Source organism: Pipra filicauda, unplaced genomic scaffold (genome assembly GCF_003945595.2).
Source record: "Pipra filicauda isolate LSUMZ 115617 unplaced genomic scaffold, ASM394559v2 scaffold89_size2521313_pilon, whole genome shotgun sequence".
NCBI classification, from domain to species: domain Eukaryota; kingdom Metazoa; phylum Chordata; class Aves; order Passeriformes; family Pipridae; genus Pipra; species Pipra filicauda.
Genome location: NW_024105086.1, coordinates 1,795,703 through 1,818,806, shown reverse-complemented (window position 1 = coordinate 1,818,806; position 23,104 = coordinate 1,795,703). Strand labels below are relative to the sequence as shown.

Sequence of the window (23,104 nt, the reverse complement as noted above, 5' to 3'; positions counted from 1 at the left end):
GAGGGCTCGATGTCTGTGCTGGGGCTTGAGCTGTGTTTGCTGCTGTAGATCTGTGAGTCATTGTGTTGGAGGCTGGGGTGAAGTCACTATGTGTTAGTGAGAGCTTGTCATTAGTGCTGACATTATTAAAATGCCTCATTTCTCTTTCAGTAGGTGTTTTTAGTAACAGAAAAGGGGAATCTATACCATGGCTAAAAATACTGCAGAGCGGTGTATTTATGGCTCTTGTTGCACTTTTGACAGTTGTGGGTTGTTTTTTTTGCTGGGAAAAAAAATGTTCTTTCTTTTGTGTTTTATGAAGAATTGGTGACATCTGGTGATCACTTCTAATGAGCCCTCTCAAGACTGCCGACAGAAATAAACCTTTTAGAGGCAAAGATTTGTCTTGCAGCGTGTCTGGAGAGCGACTGCAATTAGCAGCTAATCCCTGCCCGAGGTCGGCTCGGGAGGTTCAGAACCTGTGTCAGGGCAAAGACTCTGCTGGGAGCTCGTTGCAGGATGAAGCAGGTTGTTCCCTGGCTCTCGGGTCTGACTGAATAAAGGCCTCTCCAAGTGAAAAGGGCAGCGGTGGTGCTCTGCTCCCCGGGAGATGGGCAGGGGGAGCTCTCAGGAATGTCAGAGGGGGGGATGTTTGCAGGGTCTGTACGACTCCGACTTTATGATTTATATTTATATTTGTGGGCAGGGCATGGAGCCTGTTTTGGTTCAGAGTTTTGTCATTTGGCTTTGAAGTCTAATAAGGCAAAAGTGGAAGAATGGGAAGGTGGTTTGGAGTGCAGAGGGGTGTTGGTGAGGGATCAATGAGGTGGGGATGTGCTGTACCTGCTCCAGCCATCCACACCTTGCTGGGATTCCCGGCTGGAATTGCAGCACTCAGAGTGTACCTGAATGTGCTGGCAGCAGCCAGAGGGGCTTTTTTCCTCTGCTCTGGAGAGATGCTGAGAAAACTGGGGTTGTTCAGCCTGGAGAAGAGAAGGCTCCAGGGAGACCAGGGAGCACCTTCCAGTGCCTAAACGGGGCACAGGAGAGCTGGAGAGGGACTTGGGATAAGGGATGGAGAGACAGAACAAAGGGGGAATGGCTTCCCACTGCCAGAGGGCAGGGATAGATGGGATGCTGGGAAGGAATTCTTCCCTGTGTCCAAGGCCAGGTTGGATGGAGCTTGGAGCAACCTGGGCTAGTGGAAGGTGTCCCTGCCCATGGCAGGGGGTGGTACTGGATGAGCTTTAAGGTCCCTTCCAACCCAACCCATGCTATGATTTTATTAACAGGATGATCTGCATGATGTTGTTTTCCTTAATCAACATCCCAACTGTTAATACCTTCCTCATACTCTCTGATGTGGGGAAAGTTGGGTTGCAATGGGTTTTTTTGTGTGTCTGAACAGTAAGGTGGCCTTTTAAAATCTTTTAAGAGGAAAGAAGTATGTTGGCCTGATTGTAGAATTTTGCCTGGTTTTACTGATAGTGAAACTGTCTCTATTCACACTGTGCTGCCTTTGTTTGCAAAACAAAGTAAAGTTTCAAAATGGTTTTCATTTTAGCACACTTGAACTTGCTTTGACCTTGTAAAATGTTTTGTGGTTAGTTGAGAATTTGACTGCCTTTTTTTTTTTCAATTTGAAGATATTTTTATTTGGTGAAATTCATGCGTATGTCAGAAGTCTGATATTTTTATTTTTAAATAGTGACTTTGCTCATAAAAAGCTATCATTTCATTTTAAAAAACTTTGAAGAGAATTACTATGCATGGGTTAATTAAAATAATTCATTGAAAATTCAGAATCTGCTCTGAATGACTCCTTGTCTCTCGCTGTGCTCTGCCTTGGAGCTGTCTTATGTTTTTAAGCAAACAAAAATTAGCATTCAGGAAAGGGGAAAATACCCCTCGAGTAAATTGTACCCACTGGGTGCAAAGCTAGTTTTATTGAAGAGAATTTGGCACATCAGTTCATTTAATGCAAGTGCTAAAAGTGGGTAAAAATAGATATATTTCATGCATATGAGGCAGCTTTCAAGGAACATGGTTTTAACTCAGCTTTGCCCGCAGCACTGTGAACTTCTGCCACTCTGTGTTTGGGGAGCAGACAGACAGACAGCAGCTTTTCATGTGCTTCATGTGCTGCCAACCCACTGCATGGGAGCATCTGCAGAAATCGTTGGTTGGATTTGTTTCTAAGAAAGATCTCCCCAGATTATCTGACTTGAGCAAGCCTAGAGCCAGCCTGCATAAATCCCTCTGGGTTCTTGTGAATGAAGTGGCTCTGAAACGCAGAAGGAATGGCCACAGTAGCATTTCTCTGACTTCTTCGCTCCACTGCAATCTCCTCCTGCTGTTCAGTTTTTCTAATCCCATCCCGAGCAGTGCTTTTGCTCCTGGTCTGCACGCCCCCCTTCCCGATGCCATGAATAGATAATCCATGGAAGGGGCTCAGTGTTGGCCCTGGCTGACCCTCTGTTGTTCTGTGGTGCTGCAAATAGGTGAAGCTATCGATGATATCTCTGGATTAAGTGGCAGATAAAGCAGTGGCTGGCTGTGCAGGCCTGGGTAATGCACACACTGATATGGAAACCAATAAGCATCTCCTTGGCAGCTTTTTATCTGCCAGGTTTGCCAGGGGAGATACCAGTGCAAGGAACAGTTTGGAAGCAGTAGGCCCTTGGTAACTTGTGCTCTGCTCTGTGCATGGAGGGGGGACTCAGAGTGGTGTGGCCTTGGGGGGTGGTTCTCACTGGGCAGGTACAGGGGCATCCTCAGTGTCATCAGAGAATCCCAGAATGGTTTGGCTTGGAAGGGACCTCAAAGAGTATCATCCCACCCCCTGCCACGGGCAGGGATACCTTCCACTAGCCCAGGTTGCTCCAACCCCCATCCAGCATGGCCTTGGACACTTCCAGGGATCCAGGGGCAGCCACAGCTTCTCTGGGCAACCTGTGCCAGGGCCTCACTACAATGCAGTTGTCTCCTAATCTCGTGGACTGTTCAGAGCTGGGTTGCAGTGGCTGGACACTGATGCAGGGTGGTCTCTGCTGGTTGCCTGTGCTCTCTAAGGTGTTTTGAACTTCCTGACTAATTGCAGCCAAACTGCACAAGAGAGGTGCAGAGCCAGGTGATGGGTTTCATGGAATTTGAAACCCTGTTGTGGTTTTCCATGGGATGTCAAGGCTGGAGCTGAATTTGGTGAGAGACACTGGAGAATCAACATAAGAGAGGGAGCCATCGTGTGTGAAAATTGGGACAATGAGCTCAGTACATCCCAATGCTCTGGGAACAACTTCTGCCATTGCACAGGAGGAGCCAGCCCACTTTGGTGCTGGGACACAGAAGGAGAGGGATGGAGATGCTCTGCTCCTCTTGGGAATCCCCGGGGAAGGGCAGCATTTAGGGTGTGCTGGCCCCAGCTGCAGTTATGCTGTAGCTGCTGCTGCACAGCTGCTGGGTTGGGTTAGGTTTGCTTTTCCAGCCCTGAGAGCAGCAAGGAGTGATGGATGTTGGGGCAGGAGAAGTTTGAAGGATGGAGGGAGGCCAAGTCCCGACCATCTTGCTCCTGACCTGTGCATGTTTTGCTGCTTGTTCCCTCTCAGCTCAGTATAATTTTAGTCTGAATCTGATGGGCACACCTTGTAGGGGACATCTGGCATGTCAGCAGCAGTAGCTGAGGAAATACGGATGCTGTCTTTTTTAAAGGACTGGGTCCTTTCTTATTATTTGACTTTATCTCTTTTCCAAGAGATCGGTGCCTGGACCAGGCGCCTCCGTCCCCGGTGGCACCCCCAGTGTGGGTCCCCAGCTCCCATTTGATTGTTAAATTGAATTATTTCCTGCTTTATCTTTGAAAGCAAAAGCATGTTATCATCTTGCCAGTGTATTTTCAGACTATACCCATTTCTATTCTTGTGCAGGACAATGTAGCAAACCCTAATCGGACATCTCTAAAGCCTGGATTTATGGTGTGTCAGTCTTTAAGATTTTCCTATTAATTAAGATTTTCGAGAATGTCTTTCAGGTTTCCCTTCTGCATTTTTATTGTTCATTTTAACACCTTTTTTTGTTCTGCTCCTATGTAATTTTTTTTTTGGTACTTGTAATCACAGAATCCTAGAATGGTTTAGGTGGGAGTCCAAATGGTTTGGATTGATGTTATTGCCCTTGGTATCAAATAAAAAACTGTTTTACTTTTGGGTTCTTTTGTGCAGAGAACACAGTTGTGATAGCAAGCACAGCTCTCCAGGCTGCATTTGCAGACTACCATGTTTGCTGTGTCTGAGTAATTGCACTAAGGAGGAATCAATAACCTATAGATTTTACAGAAATACACTGAATTTGCTACCTGGTGCAAGTAGCCATGACTTGGGTGGACATTGAAGTATTACACCTCTTACAAGTTGGCTGGATAGCTGGTCACTGAAGTACTTGTCTCTATATTTAGTTTTAATTTAAGTCTGATTTTGTTATCTGTTAGCTCCATGAAGTTTTTTATGAGTTATGATCACTGGTGTTTTGGTAAGAATATAGAGATAGTAGGCATGGTATGAATAAGGCCATTTCTCATTATTTCTATCCACTTTGATGTGCTTATATTATCATTTCAAGATACTGATTTGAATTTAATACTGTTTAGAAAACAAATACATGTCCAAATTGGCTCCAGATGTGATTCATTTCATTTGGTGCCTTTCAAGATGTTTTTAACAGCTGATGTATGAGTGTGGTGGGAGATTGCCAAAACAGATCCTTTTTGTTTCAAGTCAAAGAAGCAAAAACTCTTCATCTAAAACAAGAGAGGATTTTTTTTCCCCCAGTGTTTAAAAAGAACCCCTAATTACATATTTTAATGAAAGGACACTTCTCTGGGCTCTGCATTCAAAACAAGTGTCAAACATAAACAGTTCTTCTGCCAAGGCACATCCAGTGCTGGGTTTTGCCTGGGTTAGGAGGGTTTAGGGCTGGAGGGGTGACAGTGTGACCATCTCTCCATGGCATGAGTACAGCTGCCTCCTTGAATGAGCTGGAAAGAGATGGATCCCTGCTGCAGAAAACCATACATAGGGAAGGAAAAGAATTAAGCAACTAAGTCCAAACCAGGTGCTGGGGATGTTTTGAAAGCTGTTGGCTCTGATTCCTTGGATGCCTCTTTTTGCTGCAGAAAATACTAACATTTCCTTTGTAGCCTGAAATACAGCATTAAGGGAAGAGAAATTCATAAACTTGCAGTACAGTTCCATTCCTGGGATTTTTATTTTTTCACGTAGAATGTCTTTTTCTGAGAGCTTAAACTTTCCCAACAAGCAGATGCTCACTTGCAAAAGCAGATGTATGTCCCAAGCTTCCCAGCTATTGTGGAACCCAGCAGCCAGCTGATACAGTTCAGGGCACAGTTTTTGGGGGCAAGGCTGCCAGTGCTGAATTAGCCAGCAGGCAGCTCCCCTGTGTCCTGGCCCACGGTGTGCCCTTGGGTGTGCATCATGTGCAGAAATGGATATAAAGGATTCCCATGATATGAGTGTGGGGCCATGTGCTGCCACCAAGGATAGTTTAGATTAAAGAGTTCCTGAGTTTGGAGGTCAGGATGCTCCCAGCCCCAGTTCTGGCCTTAGCAGGCTGGAGGAATAATGGAATTTGATGTCTTCAGAGTCTGAATCATGGTATGGGTTTGAGTGGCATTTAGTTAAGCTTCATATTTAACCCTCTAAGGAGTACAAAGAATCCCACTCCTGGATCAGTGTATTTTCCAGCTTCCACCTAACAGATGCAGCTGATAATTTCCTTTTCATAGATTTTGTAGTCAAAACCTTCAGCTGCATTCTCAAGGCAGTCTTATAAAACCTGTGTCAAAGTGCTGTTAAAAGGTGGGCTTAACTCCTCCTCCCCTCTACCTCTTGATACAAATTTGGGATATTTTCAAGCTCATAAGCAGCATATTAGAAGAGCTGAGGTGCAGATCAGCAATAGCTGATGGCTTTGAAGCCAAGGGATTGGTTTCATGCTCAATGCTGAGCCTGTTCCCATTTTTATTCCCATTTTATGCAACCTGCACAAGGCTCAACGCTGTCTCACAGCAGGGCCGTCGTGGTGGAGTGATGGAGGATGTTGCTGGGGACATCCTTCCTCAGAAATGGTCCTGATCTGTCAACCTGCTCATTGCCAAGGCTCCTGCGATTGTACTTTGTCAGCATTTCCCTCCTCGAAGGAAAGCCTGTAGCTGCAGTCTGTGCTTTTATGGCTCAGTCCCATCTGCAGGTCCCTCTGCCAGGTGCTGTTTTAAACGGGCCATTATCACCCTCCTGAAGGGTTTTTATCTCAGGTTCTTCTCTGGTATTCATTGCATCCCTCCCTCGGAGAGGAACAGCTCAGGGAGCAGGCGGGGAGGGAGGGAAGTACCAGGGAGTGTGGCATCAGCCAAATGTGTATTAACATTTTGCTTTCTGCATCTCCCTCGCTTCCAAATATGCACCCATGGAAAAAGGTGCTCCTGAGGTTTATCTTTTTCTCAGATAAAGCTTTTCTAAATGTGTTCTGAGGGGTTAATAAATCAAAACCGGGAAAACAAATTGATTTTGGTGTCTCTCTGGCTTCTAATAATGTGTTTGTTTGTGTTTTTTTGGTTTTTTTTTAAGTTCAGGCTTAGCTTTTTAAAACATCTTTTAACCTAAAATCACAGAATGGTTTGGGTTGGAAGGGACTTTAAAGTCTTGTTCCAACCCCCCTGCCATGGGTAGGGAAGCCAAAGGACTGTGGAGATCTTCTACCTGGCAGGAAAATTTAATTCTTTTGTAAGATGTAATGAATAGAAGTTTTGACATTTGAATATCAAAGCAGTTATTCCATAATGTGCCACAAAGCTCCCAAGGCAAAAGATCCTCATAAAGCTTGCAGGGAAAGGCTGTTTATTAGCAGGAGGAGAGACCATGCATGGCTTTCCTGGGTCAGGGCTTAGTTTGGAAACCTCTGGAGTTGGCTTCTTGTGGAGTTTTCAAATGCCTAAGGTTTCTTGTAACAGGTTCCTCCAGCCTGGAGAGAGGATATTTTTTTTTCCACAGCTGAAAATAAATTTATCTCACAGCCATAGATATATTTTCTACTTGAGTGACTGCAGCTCAAAACATTTTGTGGTATTACAAATCGTGGCATGCGAAGCATAAAATTTTAGAATATTAGTTTTAAAAGTTTTGGGGATGTTTGGCTGCAATTGTATTAAAAAGAACAGAACTCCAGAGGTTACTTAACTTGCTTGGATAAGCTTGAGCTGGGAGCTTCGTCCCATTAATGTGACTGGCCACTGCTTATCAGAGGGCATCAGCCAACAGAGGGAATGGTTAATTTATTTTCATTCTGTGGATGTGGATGCAGACAAAGCTATCAAAGGATCCTCTGAATCGTGTGTTGTTTTTCTAAGAGGGGTCATTCCAGCCCAGGGAGATGAAATTCCCCAACATGTACCTTTCAGGGGTTGGAAATTAAACACAGGAAATGCAGTTATTTATTTATTTATCTATCTATTTATCTGTTTATTTATTTACTTATTGGCTGCAGGGGAGAGATACTGAAATAAATAAGCACAGACCTTGACTCCAGTTGTCTTTTCTGTGCTGCAAAGTCAGTGAAACCCCCCCATGGCAAAACTGGGGTGAGGGCAGTGGGAGCAAACCTCTGCAGAAAGGGCAGAGCAGGGGAGAAGAATGTGACCCCCCTGTAACTGCAGCATGAATATGGGAACTTGAATTTCCTTTAAAGGCAGACTGAGAAAGCCATGGGAGACTTTGGTGCTGTTTGGATTGCCTGGCTGTGGTTTTGGGATATATGGAAGTTAGACTGGGCTGTAGGAGGACAGGAGACTGTGGGTGCACAAGTTGCTTTCGTTGCCTCCATGTGGTTTGGCTAAATTTTTAATTAAAGCTTGAACAGTGAGTCTTATTTTTATTTTTTGTCATGTTTGAAGTGGTTTAGCAGGAACCCAGAGTGGTACCCCTTAGTCTGTAGATCACAAAACCTCCTGGTGTATGAGAAAGCCCTGGCATGACCCTGCTTCTAATAAAGGGCATTAAATTCCTTGGCTCACCTCCCAGAGCAGGAACTTTCCCTCGTTTTCCATGTGGTGCTAAAGACAAGGAGAAAAGCATTTGGGCAAGAACACGTGCAAGCTGATTTGACTCTTATTACTGTGGAGGCTTTGCAGGTGCTTCAGCAACAGCCCCACATGATTAGAGAGGGTTTCACTGGGGAATCGGTGTGTTATCAACAAGCCTTGTTATCTTCCAGAGCCTGACCTGTGGGAAGGGCTCACTTACATAAAACCTAATTACATCACTTCCTCAGAGCACTCAGGATCAGACCTTTGCACTGACTGTAATGCCAACGCTCAGAGGTGCAGTGAGTTATTCCTGCCTTGAGCTGCAGGTTAAGCTGCATTAGTCTCCTGAAAAAAGAAAGAAAATCACTTTGGGCACCCTGTTTCTGGGAGTGCAAGGCATGAGCATCACTTCTTTCAGAACCCTCAACAAATAGAATTTATGTCAATAAAACTATGTTAAACCCGACTTACTGTTATCAAACTGCCTCTTTGAGCAGAGAGCAGCTAAATCTGTGCAGCATTTTAACATCCTGCTCTGCTGCAATATTGAATTTTAATCTCCACTGTAATAAACCTCAAGAGTTTCATCCTCTTCAGGGGTTTGAGTTTCATTTGTGTCCTGTGCTGTGTGGACACAGCTGGGTAGGATTGGGATGATCAGCATGGGAATGAAGGTTGGCTGGAAATTGGGAACAAGCCCAAACCCTTGTGAGACTTCAGGATCACTGTAAGGGCACAGAGCTGTGTCAGTTCAGCAGAGCCCAGGGGTGCCTTGTTTGGATCTACCACTTGTGTTACAGTTAATACACTTGAAATAAATATTGGGTGTGAAGCACAGAATGAAATGAAAAGATTTTCTGGCATGTGAAGCAAATTTGGAGTTGGGGGTCTCTTACAGTGATGTTTGGGCAGGAAGGGGTTAAGATGGTAAATATGTTTGGAAGGGTGTCCTGAAGGAGCTTAAGCTCCTTCTTTTGAGAGAGTCTAGAGATGTGCTTTCAACTTCTGCCTTCCTTCCTTTCTAACCCCAAAAGCCTCTCTGTTGCTGGGGGAGTGGGTTTGCCATGGGAGAGGCAGTCCTTGTTCGTGTGAGAGATGGAAATTTGGGGAGCCCCTTTCTTCAGGGAGGTCTGTGGGGAGCCTGGTGAGGCTGAGCATGAGCTGCAGCCCGGCAGGACAGGGACAGAAGTGGCAGCCCCAGCTGTGCTGTGCCCAGGCAGGCAGCTCCCTGGGGGATATTTCTCCCTCTATCCCAGCTCTTACACTGTGCTAATTCCCTTTCATGCAGTGCTCTCGTGGATCAAAACACAGTGATTTATCATTCATGCTTCACCCTGGAATATGTCACTCCCGGGGCAGAAAATCTTCAGGAAAAAACATGTTTTCATCCCCTTAGTTCTGTGGTAAGAAGCTTCCCTCTGTACTTCAGTGACATATATAATGAAAAATCCCTCTGCAGACAGTCGGTGTGGGGATATTGTTATCTTGACAGGCCTCCAGCAGATCTACTGCAGAACTGGTACCCTGAACTGCAGAAAGGTTATTTGCCTTGTCAGTGGCAAAGCACTTCCAGTGCTCAGATAACTGTCCCATTCATCATCCATCATTATAGGGCTTAAGAGAAAATATCAAAAAAATCCCACAAAGAAAGAGGAGAGGAATTCATGCCCAAAATTCAGCCTGTAGCATCGGTGAGCTTTTATTTATTTATTTATTCTGTTTCTTGATCTGCTGCATTGGCTACTCATAGCATGGCTTTAGAGTAGAAATACAAATCTCGTTTCTGTTGCTTGGGCTCAGAAAGGAAGGGCAGGAGGAAGGAGTGTGGGTTTGTGGTGTAAATGGGAAGTCAGAGTAGATGTGTTTGTGTTTTCCTCTCTGTTGGATCCCTGAGAGCCGTAAATGCTGCAGCTGCCTGGTGCAGACAGGTCAGGGCTGCTCAGAGGTGTACCTGGGTTGGATGTTTTGGTGGATTGGGCAGGAGGAATTGGAGTCCCCCTTTGCACTCTTTGTCACATGGAAAAGATTGATTTTATCACTTATGTAGCTGGGACGTTCTATCATTAGGTGGCAAAATTTGACTCTCCACCAAGGAGAGTTGGCTCTGTTGGTTTCTGGAGTGGCATGTATTGTGTATGACACATTATATATATAATTGTGTGATTATAATAACAAACATCCAACTATTCTTTGGCAAACCTTTATATCTACTACAGTGGAGTAGTTCTGACCTCATCAAATTCTGGAGGAGAAGGTAGACTCTCCTGCATACACGTGCATGTTATAAATGCTTCCCTTTATTCTGTTGTTTCTGGATTAATTGAAGAATTTTCTGTGTGAAGTTTCCTTTTTTTTCCCCCATTACAAGTACTTTTTCCCCCTTGTGCATGTTTTCCTCTTTAGAAGTTAACATTTCATAATTGCAGTAATGCCCTTTAGGGTGTATGTTGAGGGCTGGTAATGAGCTGCCTGAGAGGTCTCCTAATGACATCTGAACAACAGGCACAGCACATCGTTATCAGACCATTCCACACATCCTTAACAATAATAAATACTCCTGCTTACTGTAATTACACATTCGGTGCTCAGGAGAGGGGACTGGAGACTCCACAGTTCAAGTGCAAAGTGGGGAAGCTCCGTAAATCCTGAAATCAGCCGTGTTTGGCAGAGGGTTTCTCTGAATGCCTTTGGCTGTGAGGGTGTGGAAGGGCACACAGTCTGGGGAGAATTATGGATTTGGATTGAAAATGTCACAAGAACTATTTGCCTGCGTGTGCAGGTCCCCTCTGCTCTCCCTGTCGTAAACATCACACACCTTCCGAGCGGGGATGTTCCTGGGAGAACAGGTAACAGTGGGCTCAGAACAGTAACAGTGGGCTCAGAACTGCTGAAAAAGTTCTGTGAGAGAGGATGAAGCTGAACTATGGCAGATCCTCATGATAGAAGCTAGAGTGTCTCCAAGAAGGCAGCAGGGAAAACCTGTGTACATAAATACCCACAAAAAGAATTAAGGTTCTTGACTGCATCCCTCACCAAAGCTGGCCTTTATAATACACCTTGCTGGCCACTTTTCCCATGCATGCTTCTTACAAATGAGAAACCAGACAGTAAAAAAGAAAAATACCTTTAGCAGGGATTCTGATTCCTGGAATTCCAAGCCCTGAGTGATGGGGGAGCATTCCCTCTGACAGCAGATCCAGGGAGCTCTTTGGAAAGGGAAGTGTTTCAGAGCACAGCAGGAGCAGCAAAATTTGCATTAGTGCCAGAGGACTTCAACGTTTATTAAAGCTTCCAAATAACACATTTGCTATCTACAAGGATTTGATAGATGTACCAGTCAGCCATAAAAAAGTGAGCATTGCTTACTTCCCAGAGGAATCCAGACAATTTTGCTTTCTCTAATAGGAACGAGGTAGAGGATTGTAAGATGTCAAACAGTAGATTGTGTGGTGTCACCAACTGAAGCAGAGACAGTGAGCAAATGTCCTGTTTGTGTAACAAAAGCCTGGTTGGTTTGGTTAATTTAAATTATAGGATGTGTGCATTCAAGTAGTAAAGACATTTTCCATACAGAAATGGGGAATCAGAATTGGCTGCAGTGCAGAGCAGGTCTGACTTCCTGCACACTTGGACTGATGGACCAAGACTCTTCCTGTGTGGCTCTTGAAGTGAAGAGTGAGTGAAGGTAATCATCACTGCATGATAATTAACTCTTCCAGTTCGTGTTGACAAGTGGATGTGTCATGTATGGCTTCAGGTGCTTCAAAATGGCCAGAAAGATTTTGTTTAACTATTATTTTCCTGTCCTGTAGATAGCTCAGGAAATAACCTTTACCAAAGCCTCATTGTCTTCCCAGGCTATTTCAATCCAGTGTTTCTCAGTCATTGAATCAATTCCTTACACTGTGAGTTTGTTTTGGGTTGGGATCTCAAATAATTAGACATTCTTAAGCTCATTTTGTTGTTACTGTTAAAACAGCTGCATGTGGGACATTTTCCTCTCCTTCTCCCCTCCTCCCTTGTCTGCAGCTTCACTAATTCAGCTTAATAGTTTTTACAAAGCAAAACAATACAATCTGAAGACAAAATATAATTTAGAGAGAGTACACAACAGGCACGGGGAGTTGAGTGTATGTGTAAGATCAGTCTCTGTGTGGAGTAGTAGATTTATAGGAGAGCAGGCTGTGTTGTGAATAAATTAATGATCAGAAAGAGCTAGTTTTGGGTAGAGGACTCATGCATAATTCACTGGGGATTTCTGTTGTGTTTACCCTCACCAAGCAGTTGAGCAGTGTAGGAGTTACTCAGAGTTGTTTGCAGTCCCTGTCTGCGTCGTGTTCCCTCTTCATCTGCACTCATGTTCCTGACATTGTTTCTTCCCTCTGGTTTTACAAACATTTTTAATTTTTTAACACCAAAAAAACCAGTTAATACTCAGCAGGCAGCAAATATAAAACCAGCAATCAGAACAGCCTTGTTTGCCTCTAGTATCACCCAGCAAGCTCCCCCAGCCCAGGCATTGCTGTGTCACATCTTCCTTGTGCTGAACAGCATTTGGGAATGTCGTGTGAGTGCATCTCTGGGATGTCCTGGTGGGATGAGAGCAATCAGCCACCGTAATCTTCTTGAAATCCATGGCTTGGGAATGGTTTGGGCTCTCTGCAGATTGTGCAGCATCACTTTGTAGTACCAGGGAGGGTCTGACCAGCTCTGAACTGTGGGAAGGGCACCTGCTGCTGACTGGAAGCCAAAGGTTCTTGCACATGTGGCCGTGGTCGATTCGTTGCCCACCACGGGATGATAAAATTCCCAGGAAAGAATAAAAAAACCCACCCTTTAGAGGGTGAGCTGCCTTAGTGAGAGCCTTGGTATCCTACAGCTCATCAGAGAGGACAGGTAGGACACGAGATGATCCCAACACCTGTGGAGGCGACGTGTGGGATACGAGACTTACCGTTTGAGGTACCAGAGAAATGTGTAACAGAATTCAGGAGATGGAAATTGGAGGTAAACAAATTAAAAATAAAATATGTTTGCCCACCGAGACTAAGTAATCATTTGAAAAATTGCTCTTAGGTGCTTAAATCAGGGCTGGGAGCCTTGCTAGGAGGTGTGCTACAGAGCAAACAAATTATGGAGCTGCTGCAGGGAAAATCTCGTTGGGTTTGGTGCAGGAGGTCAGAGTGTGCACATAATCCCTCCTGGCTTTAAAAATATATAAATCTGTGGCACGCTGCCTAGGTGGTGATAGGCACTTGATAAATTACATTTATTGTGTGTTTTCCCCCCTGAAAGCTTCCTCCTGCCTCCCTCCCCAGGGCTGCTCCTGCTCCCTCCCAGGCAGGACACAAATCTAGGACTTGCCTTTGGACTTGGCAAACCAAGTTGTAATTCTTGGGCTTCCCCAGAAAGGCTGCAAGTCCATCCATCTCTTCCTGTGCATTTGGGGCTGAGGCATGTGATTCATTTAGGTTTATGCAGTTTGGAAGGTAATTGTTTGAGGTAGGAATGGAGTTCTTGTTTATAGAACTGGGAATTAATATTCTCATGCTGTAAGTTTTTAATATATTTTTAAAACTCACACCGTAATAGATGGGTGCTTTTTTCTTGTAATAAAATGAAATATTGAAATAAATATACACTGAGGAAAGCTTTAACTCTTCCAGGTTGTAAATGTCTATTGTTTAATAGTATCCACTTCATGGCTTGTATTCTATTCCATTTCTGTGATAAATTTGGTGAGCTCCCAGTTGTTGCTAAATTGTATATGGATAGCTGATAAATGAACATCTTATTAGTTGAAACACATCCCTGGGATAAGCAAGTTAGTTGGGGTTTTTATTGTTAATTGAATTTTTTTCAGCAGAGGCAGCTGAAGGATGTTCATGAATTTGCAGGATGTTAAACATCTGCTCCTCTTAGCAGGGACTTCACTAGAGTTTCACTTCACCTGCAAATTCAGATCAGGAGTAAAATAGGCACTCAGGCTTGGAGGGGTTTGGCTGTGAGTAAAGCAGGAGGGCAGGCAGAGCTGTGATGGGAGCAGGATGCAATTAGCAGCATTGCTTAATGTCTCATCAGCTTCCTCTGTGCACAGGGATGGTCTTGGGAGATGTTTGGAGGCAGCAGAAGCTCCAGTGTTGTTATCAGGTGTTACAGGAGCATTGAGGGGGTACCTGCAGTGACACTGCTGAGCCTGGAGGTTTATTGGAGGCTTTCTCTGAATTAGCAGAAGTTAAATGGTTGATATAATGAGGTTTTACAGATTAAGATCTGGGTTAGGTTTTGCTCATCCTAAATGAGTTTGCTCCGGCCTAGTGTAGCATCACAGAGTCATTAAGGTTGGAAAAGACCTCCAAGATCATCAAGTCCAGCCTTTGACTGAACACCCCCATGCCTACAACACCATCTGGTGAAGTGCCACATCCACTCGTTTTTTGGACACTTCCAGGGGTGGTGACTCCACCCCTTCCCTGTCAGCCTGTTCCAAAGCTCAGCTGCTCTTTCAGTGAAGAATTTTTCCTGATATCCAACCTGTGGCACTTCCAGCCTGTAAAAGTCAGAGCTGGGAAGGTTCAAAGCTCGCAGATGTCTTTAAATTGCAAGAAATGTGTGAATCCCACAAAGGTTTCTCCATGTTCTCCTCTCCCTTTCTGCAGCTGTAATTGCTCAGAGGTATTGCAGGTATTTTCCTCTTCTTTCCAACCATGTAGGAAAACTAGGAGGGAAGTCCATCCAACCTCTGCAGAAATAAGCGATTAAAGGAAGAGGGAGATAGATAGATAGAGACAGATAAAAAACGTGCATGGGGGAATGGGGATTTGCAAGGAGACCCCTGAAGAACTGAAGTCATCTTTAATTTTCCTGTCCCCATGTAAACCTGCTCTGTGGAGTCAGAGAGGCCACGGGGCAGCAGAGCAGTGGGGTAAAGAGTTCACATAATGTCTCACTCAGGTTCAGCAGGCTGATGCCTTGGGACCACTCTTCCTCTGTTCAGGCGTGCCAGCACTTTCATTTTGGAGGCAGGAAAATGGGCTGGTGCTGATGAGCAGTTTTGCTGTAAATGTCACAAGAATTAAGGAGCCACACTCAGAAACAAATTTGTATCCAGTAGCATTTTAGTTTAGTCATTTTCTGATGCTTCTCACAATGCCAGATAAACCCTGAGTGAAGCACAGAAAAGGCTGGGCTGTTTGAAAACAGAATTTTTCTCCAATCTCTTTAATTTTGTCTAGAAATGTTATTTTCTTAACTGCATCTTTATTGCCCTATGGGTACAGATAGAAAACAAAGTTTAGTGTTCTCTCATCTCCTGCTCTGAATTTCTTCCTGGAGCTTGAAAACTGCCCTAGGAACAGCTGAAAATAGCCAGCACTGGCTGAGAGGAACTGTCAGATAAAATGACACCCCCAATGCCTCCTGCCTGAGAAATGACACTCTCCAACCTGCTCCAAACTGCTCTTTATTACCACATTTGGTGGTGCTCAGGGGTTGCCTTGAAAATTAGTGCCACTGGAGCTCCCCTTTGGTGGTGGGTTATTTGTTCTGGGTTGTTATTGTCGTCCCCCGTGGTGACAGTGACATGTCCTGCCGTGGGGGGGTGGCTTTGGGGCAGGTGATGGAGGGATCCAGGGAGCCAAATGGGGTGGCAGCCCTGCATGGGATGGGTTGTTGTGTCCCGTGTCACCTGCAGTGATAGCTGAGCCTGGCTCGGGGTCGGGATCAGCAGCAGGGCTGCAGATTCTCCCAGGATCACAGAGTGTGCTGAGTTGGAAGGGCTGGAGGGCATGTGGGCTGCAGTGGGTACCTGTGGCACCCAGGGGAACCTCCCCCAGAGCTTTTGAAGGGTCCCAAGCAGTTTGAATCCCCTTGTGTGGATGGACAGTCACACACTCCTGTCCCCAGCCTGGGTGCTCGTGGCTGCACAGCTTCCCTCATGGATTTTGGGGAGAGCTGCAGGTGCCCCTCGTGCAGCCCACGGAGTTGTGGGGTAGAACAGCTCAGGAACCAGTGGGGCTCAGATCTCTACAGACTTGTGTGTGTGTTCAGGCTCCCAGCTCCTGTCAGGACAGTGCAAACCAAGGTCTCTGAGATTGGTGCTCTGTAGGTGTTATCAGATCATTTTTGATATTTAAAGAAGTACTGACATTTCTAGTAATCATTGCATTGTAAGGCACCTTGTACAGGAATATTTCACTGGGAGATGAGTTTTCCCATCAAAGCAAGCTCTGCACTTGCTCAGTTTATTTTTATTTTGTAACCTGCATTCCTTTGAAGGACACTTTCATCCCCAGCCTTGCTGTTCCTCTCTTATCTGCTTGAGGATTGCTCAGGGATCCCACTGTAAAAACCTGCAGCAATTCCCAGAAACCAGGAGTAAAATTTTTAAAGAGGGCAATTATTGAGGGAGCTGGATTAATGATCTGTCACCACAATTTAGCCACATTCACCACTGACCTTTCACAGGGAGGATGCTCTTGATAAATGTAGTTCATTACTGAGTTCTGACATGAAAACAGAATGGCATTCTGTGTTTCTTGGCAGGCTGATCAATATTTTATCTGCCAAAGCATGCAGAAGTGCTAAACAGGATGAATAACATCTCTGCTGCAAAACAGAGCAAGAAGCAGCATTGGTGGGAGTGAGCAGAGCATGGAAATGTGACACTTATTGGCCACACTTTAGCAATCAGACCTTCATATGCTGCATTTTTCTTTTACTTTCCTTCTGTCTGATTGTTTTTCTTTGCCTGTCTGGTTGGTTTTGTTTGTTTGTTTTTAATTTGGACAGTGCCAGGCTTCGGTGGTTTTGCAAGTGCTGCAAACTTTCAAAAAAGGGCCTTGTTTCTGTGGAGATCTTCCCCAGCATGGAGAGGGAAATCCTGGATTCCTTTGGCCAGGGTTCTTGCAGTGTGATTCCTCACTTTTGGCTCCTTCCTACATCAGACAAGCTGCAGGTTTTGGGGCTTGAGGATGGAGAGCCACTCGAGGCTGCTACTAAAGGATGTATTTAATTTCTAAAATTTAAGTAAAAATTGTCAGAAATCCCTATGTGTTGAGCATGGAAAGTGTAGTGAAGTTTGATCCAAAGAGCACTAAGAGCTGTACCTTATGTGAGGGTTGTTTGAAGGCCACCAGCATTTTCCTCTGAGGGTTCTAAATCAGCTGTAGGGGTGTCCCTCCCAGGGACAGGCTGGTGCTCACTAATGGAAACCACAAAGCAGAAACAGAAGTGGAAGCAAACTAAATAGATTTCCCTATCTTCATTAGCCTTAGATACATCTCTGGGGTTAAGATTTGGCTGAAAATAAAACTCCAACTCAGCGAAAAGTATCATTGCAGTAGCTAAAACAGTATTTACAACAGAATTGCAGGAGTGCTTGATCACACTGGATACAGCAATCAGTTTGTCTCTTAAATAAGCTGGTGATTGAATGAAAGAAATTTTCTCATGCTGCCTTCACAGACCATCAAATGACATGATTGGGGGGAAAAGAAGGCAAGAATAATAAACACAACTAATAGTAGCTGAATAGCCTTATTTTTACTGTAAAATGAGCCTGATCCCATGTGGGACCAAGTGCTCTGTGGAGGTTGTTTAGAGGGAGGGAATAATTTATCTGCTGCTAAATATCTCTGAGCAGTGAGAAACTCCAAAGTAGAAGGGTCTGAGTTCAGGGTGGGAAATAAGTCTTGTCTTGCAGTTCTTGCTCGAGGAGCAGGAGGGCACTGACCTGAGTGGGAGCACATGTCCAGCCTCTGTGTCCTCTCTCACCTTCTCAAGTCATGGTGCTTTTGAAGTCGTGAGCACAAAATATGAAGGGTGAAAAAAACCACCTTGACAGGAGATGGGTTTGCTATCAGAGAAATGCCTCCCACCTGGAATTTTAATTGGGTTTTGGTTGGAGTGGGACCAAGAGGTCCAAAATGTTGCAGCTCAGCAAGAAAAGGACAGGATCATTAGTTGTCAGTGTGCCAGAGTCTTCTGTTATTTTTCAGAGGAATAATGTTTGGAAGTCTTTGGGGAGCTGATCTACAAGGGTATTGTCCCTGAGGTGAGACCAGGTTCTCTTAGATTTAATGCAACAGGATCGGTGATGGATTTAAAATAAAAGTTTGTTTTAAAACTGACATTACACAGAATAAGGCTATTTACATTATAGAGAAATTACACTGTGGAGGTGAGGGCATCCGAGGGGAAAGGCTGGATGTGTTGGTGCTGTTGGTGGGAGGTGGTTGATGCCCACAGAGTGTGGGTGCTGCAGGGTCTGCTCCAAGGCACCAGCCCCTGTGCTCTGCACTAAAACAAACAGATTTGCACAGAGAGACAGCTACCATTCCTCCTCCTGCCAAGCTCTGCCACACAGGAGATGAGCAGAAAGGGGTCATGAACCCCTGTACCACTTGGGGCACGTGGATGTGTTTCCTCAGGGAGGGTGTGTTAAATCAGAGCACATTCCCTGGAGAGAAGGGCTGGATGGCACAGTGTGAGCTGTCAGGGTCACCAGGGCTCAGGCTGGTTGCTCCAGCCAAGCTGGTGTCACTTCAGGGACAGTGGCCTGGGGGCTTTTCCCTGATAATAACCTGTTTCCCTGGTCAGGGGCTGAGGGAAGCATTTCTATCAGCCTGCAGCAGGGTGATGAGCACAGGCACCAGTGATGCCACAGCCCTGCACTGCTCACTGTCCTCCCCTGGGCTGCCTGTGAGGATTCCTTAAGATCAACCCCATGTTTGGCACAGGGTGACACTCAGAAGTACCGTTTATGTTTGTGGAACTTTCTAAACATCAGCTTCCCTATGTTCATTTTTTACCTCACGGTCACAGGACAGATGAATTTATTCACTCAGGAAAACGAGGAGCCAATTTAATGTGTGTGGGGATTACAGAGCTGAGCGTGGAAGTCTGTAACTGAAGCCCTGTAATCTGGAAGGTAACATGCTGGAGAGCAACCCTGACAGCAGGATTTAGAGAAACTGCCAGTTATTACTCAGTGTTAACGACTCCAGGAGCTCCTCAAGTGCAGGGCTGAGTGGGGCTGTGCATGCAGACATAAGTGCCTGATTTTGCCCTTCAGGAGCTCAGTCCTTTGCAAAGCTCAAGGTCAATGCACGTGGTCAGTGGTGCTGTGTTGTCTTGCAGGGGACCCCTGTACCATGGCAGACTACAGCAGGCTCAAGAGCATCCTGCTGGACCTGCAGGCCCGTCGGCAGAGCCCCCCCAGCAGCCTGGCCAAGGACAGAGTGGCCCAGAAGCGCTTCTTGATCGAAGACCTGTTCAAGCACTTGGATCTAAACAGTGATGGGCATCTCAGCAGCTCTGAGCTGGCTCAGGTGGGTTTGTTGTTCAGTGGAAGTGGAATTATGGAGTGTGAGTGGAATGCAATGCAGCATTTGTCAGGGTCGTTTGTCCCTGTCCAGCAGGTAGAGCAGGAAAATCCAACCCAGCCAGTGAGTCTCTCTCTGTATCTCCTGGGAGTCAGTGTTGTCTCAAACATTTGAAGCTCCTCTTCAAACACAAAACATGGCAGTCTTCCAGCCCCATCCATGCTCCTGAAAACAGATACTAATCCTCGCTGCTACCTGTCATCTTCTGAAGTATTTCCAGTAGCCGGCTGGAGGAGAATCAATTTGGATTTTTTAGGTGCATGTAAGTAAGGCAGAAATCTCTTAGTTCTTCCTCCTTGCCTTCTGGACTGTGCATTAGCAGGTAGTAATGTGACAGCAAAGTTGGAATGGTTTTCAACATGGTTATTGTCCCAGAATCCCTGGGCAGATGCTGAAATGTTGATTAGCAGAACTCGATAGAATAGGTGAGTTGAAAAAACTGTTATTTCTAATTACAGGCAGGCTGTGCTGCTGGAATTCACCTCATTGGTCAAGTGAACCAAACAGGCAGCCCAGGCACTCCATCCAGGTGCTCTGTGTCCTCAGCTTGCTCTTTGCACGTGCAGACCTGGGAAAACAGTAAAATGTCTTTTCCATTTATTATGTCATCCATTAGAGGAATTAGAAGCAAATGCCTTTTAAGAGCCTTTTGGAAGCCAGTCCCTGCCTGGGACCCGTTCCAGTTTCCAAAGCTGGCCCTTCATAGAGTCAGGATGGTTTGGGCTGGAAGGGACCTTAAAGCTCATGTTGTTCCAACCCTGCAGGGACATCTCCCACCAGCCCAGGGTGCTCAGAGTGAGTTCAGCCCTTGCTCTTCAGGAGTGTCTCATCCCTCCTCTCCCTTCCCAGGGCACACCAAGCACGATGCAGGCATGAGCCTGCTCCTCCCTGAGCTCCCTCCTCTCTGGGACAGTTTACATTTTAATCCTCAGGCTGTTGACACGATGCTCAATCCCTTCCACACAATTCAGAGTGTCACTGTAAATTCCCTTAGATCTCAGGGCTGTGAATGTACACAATACTTCATCTGAAGGCCATGATTTTTTTCACAAAGACATGGTAGGTATAATAAAACACTTTCATCTGAATTCAAAGCCAGCTTTTGAATAGTGGCCTCTGTTCTGCTCTCCAATTTTTTTGCCCCTTTTTACACGAAACTTATTTTGTCGGGATATTAAAACTCAACTTGCATGGAAACAAAGGTTTGGAGCCTGCAAGGCATTGCATTGGGAAGAATCAATGACCTGCACTGCAAAAGATTCAGTGTTGGAAGGTCTGCCTCGAAGTGCTTTGTTTGCAGATGTGCTTGGAGCCCATGTCTCTCTCAAGAGCAAGCACAGACCTTGGCTGCTGTGATTTCAGTTCTTCTTTTCTCATTGTTATCAAAATCCATCAATGTGCTTGAACATCTGGAGCCCACTTCAGTTGGATGGAGCAGAATGAAGTTCAGCCCCAGCCAGGAGCCCTCTCACCCCACATCCTCCACACGGGCTGGCCACCAGCACGGCTGGGCTGGCAGAGGGATCACCCCTCAAGAGATGAAATAATTCCTATTAAAGCAGAATTTAGATAAGCCAGGAATGCTTTTAATCCTGAGCTGAGTGGCACCAGCCTTGGGCCCCTTGGTGGGAGTGTGGCTGAGTCCTGGCCAGGCTGGGGACAGTCTGTGGGGCAGCTCTGGGCTCTCCCCACTATTCACAGTTTATGTGTAGCATGTCAGTTCTTCATTTTCCTCTTTAACAAGGTGATTTTCATGTGCTCTTACAGGACCAGTTTATCCACCCAGGTTTCAAGGGACTTTTTTTTTTAGGTAATGAGCAATTTTCAGTTATGCAGGTTACAGTCTAAACAGGGCTTTTCTTGCCTCGTTAGGTAGATTTGTGATTGATTTGCATTAGCTCCTTAATTTGAAGCTTTTTGCAACTTTACAATTCCCCCAGAGATGAGAATTTCATTGCCCATGGGCAGAGCAAGCTGATCTGAACGTGGTGCAGTGGGATCTGAACGTGGTGCAGTGGGATCTTGTTCTCTCTGCCTGCTGGATGAGCTGGTGCTGTGCATTTGCTGTGTTTTATGTAAAAGAAAAATAGTCTCTCGAGCACTGTAACCTTGTCTGCAAGGAAAAAAAATCGAGGCAGGTAATGTGCACTGCTGCAGAAAAAAGGAATTTTTAAGACCTGAAGGTGGATCTTTAGGAGGCTCCTTGCAGAGGGATTCACCCCAGAGGAGGAACTGGAAGCAGAGTCTCTCCAGGGGTGATGGTCCTGCAGCACTGCAGCACCCACTGGTTTGTTCTCCACAACAGAATTGCTTTGAGCAAAAAAAGTGGCAGCAGATGGTCCATCCCCCTCTATTTAGAGCTGTTTTGCCTGGCTGCTGGCAGACCCTATCCAATATTATCCCTCTGGACCTAGCAGTGAAATTCCCCTGTAGTTTTGCAGCCATGGATATACAGGGCTATTAACAATGGGGGTAACTGGGTTGTTATTTTTATTTAAATCTTTAATGTATTTTAAAGTTAGATTCATAAGTCTACTAAATGTGTTGCAGCTGAAGTGTTTTGCACTTGTTTTTTTTTCTTTCCTGACAGGAAATCAAAAGGACAAGTAAAAACTTGTCAATCCTATGAAAAGTTAATCAATTTTCAATACAAACACAGACAAAGGAAAATTTCCATCCTTACAACATTGATCTTGGAAGTTATGGTTGATCTCACTTGTATTGAGTATTTTTACTTGCTAGGTGAAGGGTCATTTTTTTAGCATTATTACTTTAAATTGCTTCAATATAATGGGCCAAGACTAGAATAGTAAATAAAAGAGTCCCTGGGCTACAGCAAAAAGCCTTCCTGGCTGGAAGATGCAACATTTCAGCAGTTTCCTTCATGTTCTACAATAAATTCAGGGGACCCAAATGAAACATTGAGGATACAAAAGAAACAAACTGTTGGGGGCTGGAAAAGCACATTAATGTTGACTACACCATCCACTCTTCCCCATCCTAGTCCCAAAAGCTAGGAATACAATTTTGTCCTTCCTCACAGAGGAGAAAGGAAAAGCAGACCTTCCTTCTTCCCTGCTGAATATTTATTTTTCAGTACAATTGTGAAGTGAAAATGCATTTCTGTGTTGCTGCTGCTGCTAAAGGAAGAGTCTCACCCTCACCAGTCCACGCTCCATGAAGTGCTGCAGGAATATGAACATCAGTTGTATCTTGATACAAAGCAAATATGTAATGATAGATGTGATATATCTATAGATAGATAGAGATATATTTCCCCAGAGGTTATTTAATGGAAAATCTGCTGGGTGAGCCAGGCCAGCAGTCCATGACATGTAAGATTCCCTGTTGTCTTTGCCACAGCTGATGAAGAAGGAGGACCTGGCAGGTGATTTGTTGGGCTGTACCCTGGAGGACCTTCTGCGCTTTGACGACTACAACAGCGACGGGCGCCTGACCCTGCAGGAGCTCTACACGGCCTTCCGTGAGTGCCTCTGCCTCTCCCGGGGCTTGGAAGCGTGGGAATATCTGGGAGGGCACTGCTGCCTGGTGGATTTTTGTCTTAAATGCCATGAGAATACTCTGGGAGGCTTGTTTTCCTTGCCCGTGCTCCGAAGGACGAGCGCGGAGCAGGAGGTTGGCGCGAGTG

At 45.3% G+C, this 23,104-nt stretch overlaps 1 protein-coding gene across 2 annotated transcripts in view; it reads left to right on the top strand.

Annotated features, from left to right (window-relative positions):
• Positions 1-23,104, top strand: part of FSTL4 (follistatin like 4) — a 200,348-nt gene that overhangs the window by 79,022 nt on the left and 98,222 nt on the right. For both annotated transcript variants that reach the window (XM_027747682.2, XM_027747681.2), the window contains exons 5-6: positions 19,211-19,401; positions 22,819-22,939. In XM_027747682.2, the coding sequence (XP_027603483.1) occupies positions 19,211-19,401; positions 22,819-22,939 (312 nt within the window). The remainder of the gene's footprint in view (positions 1-19,210; positions 19,402-22,818; positions 22,940-23,104) is intronic.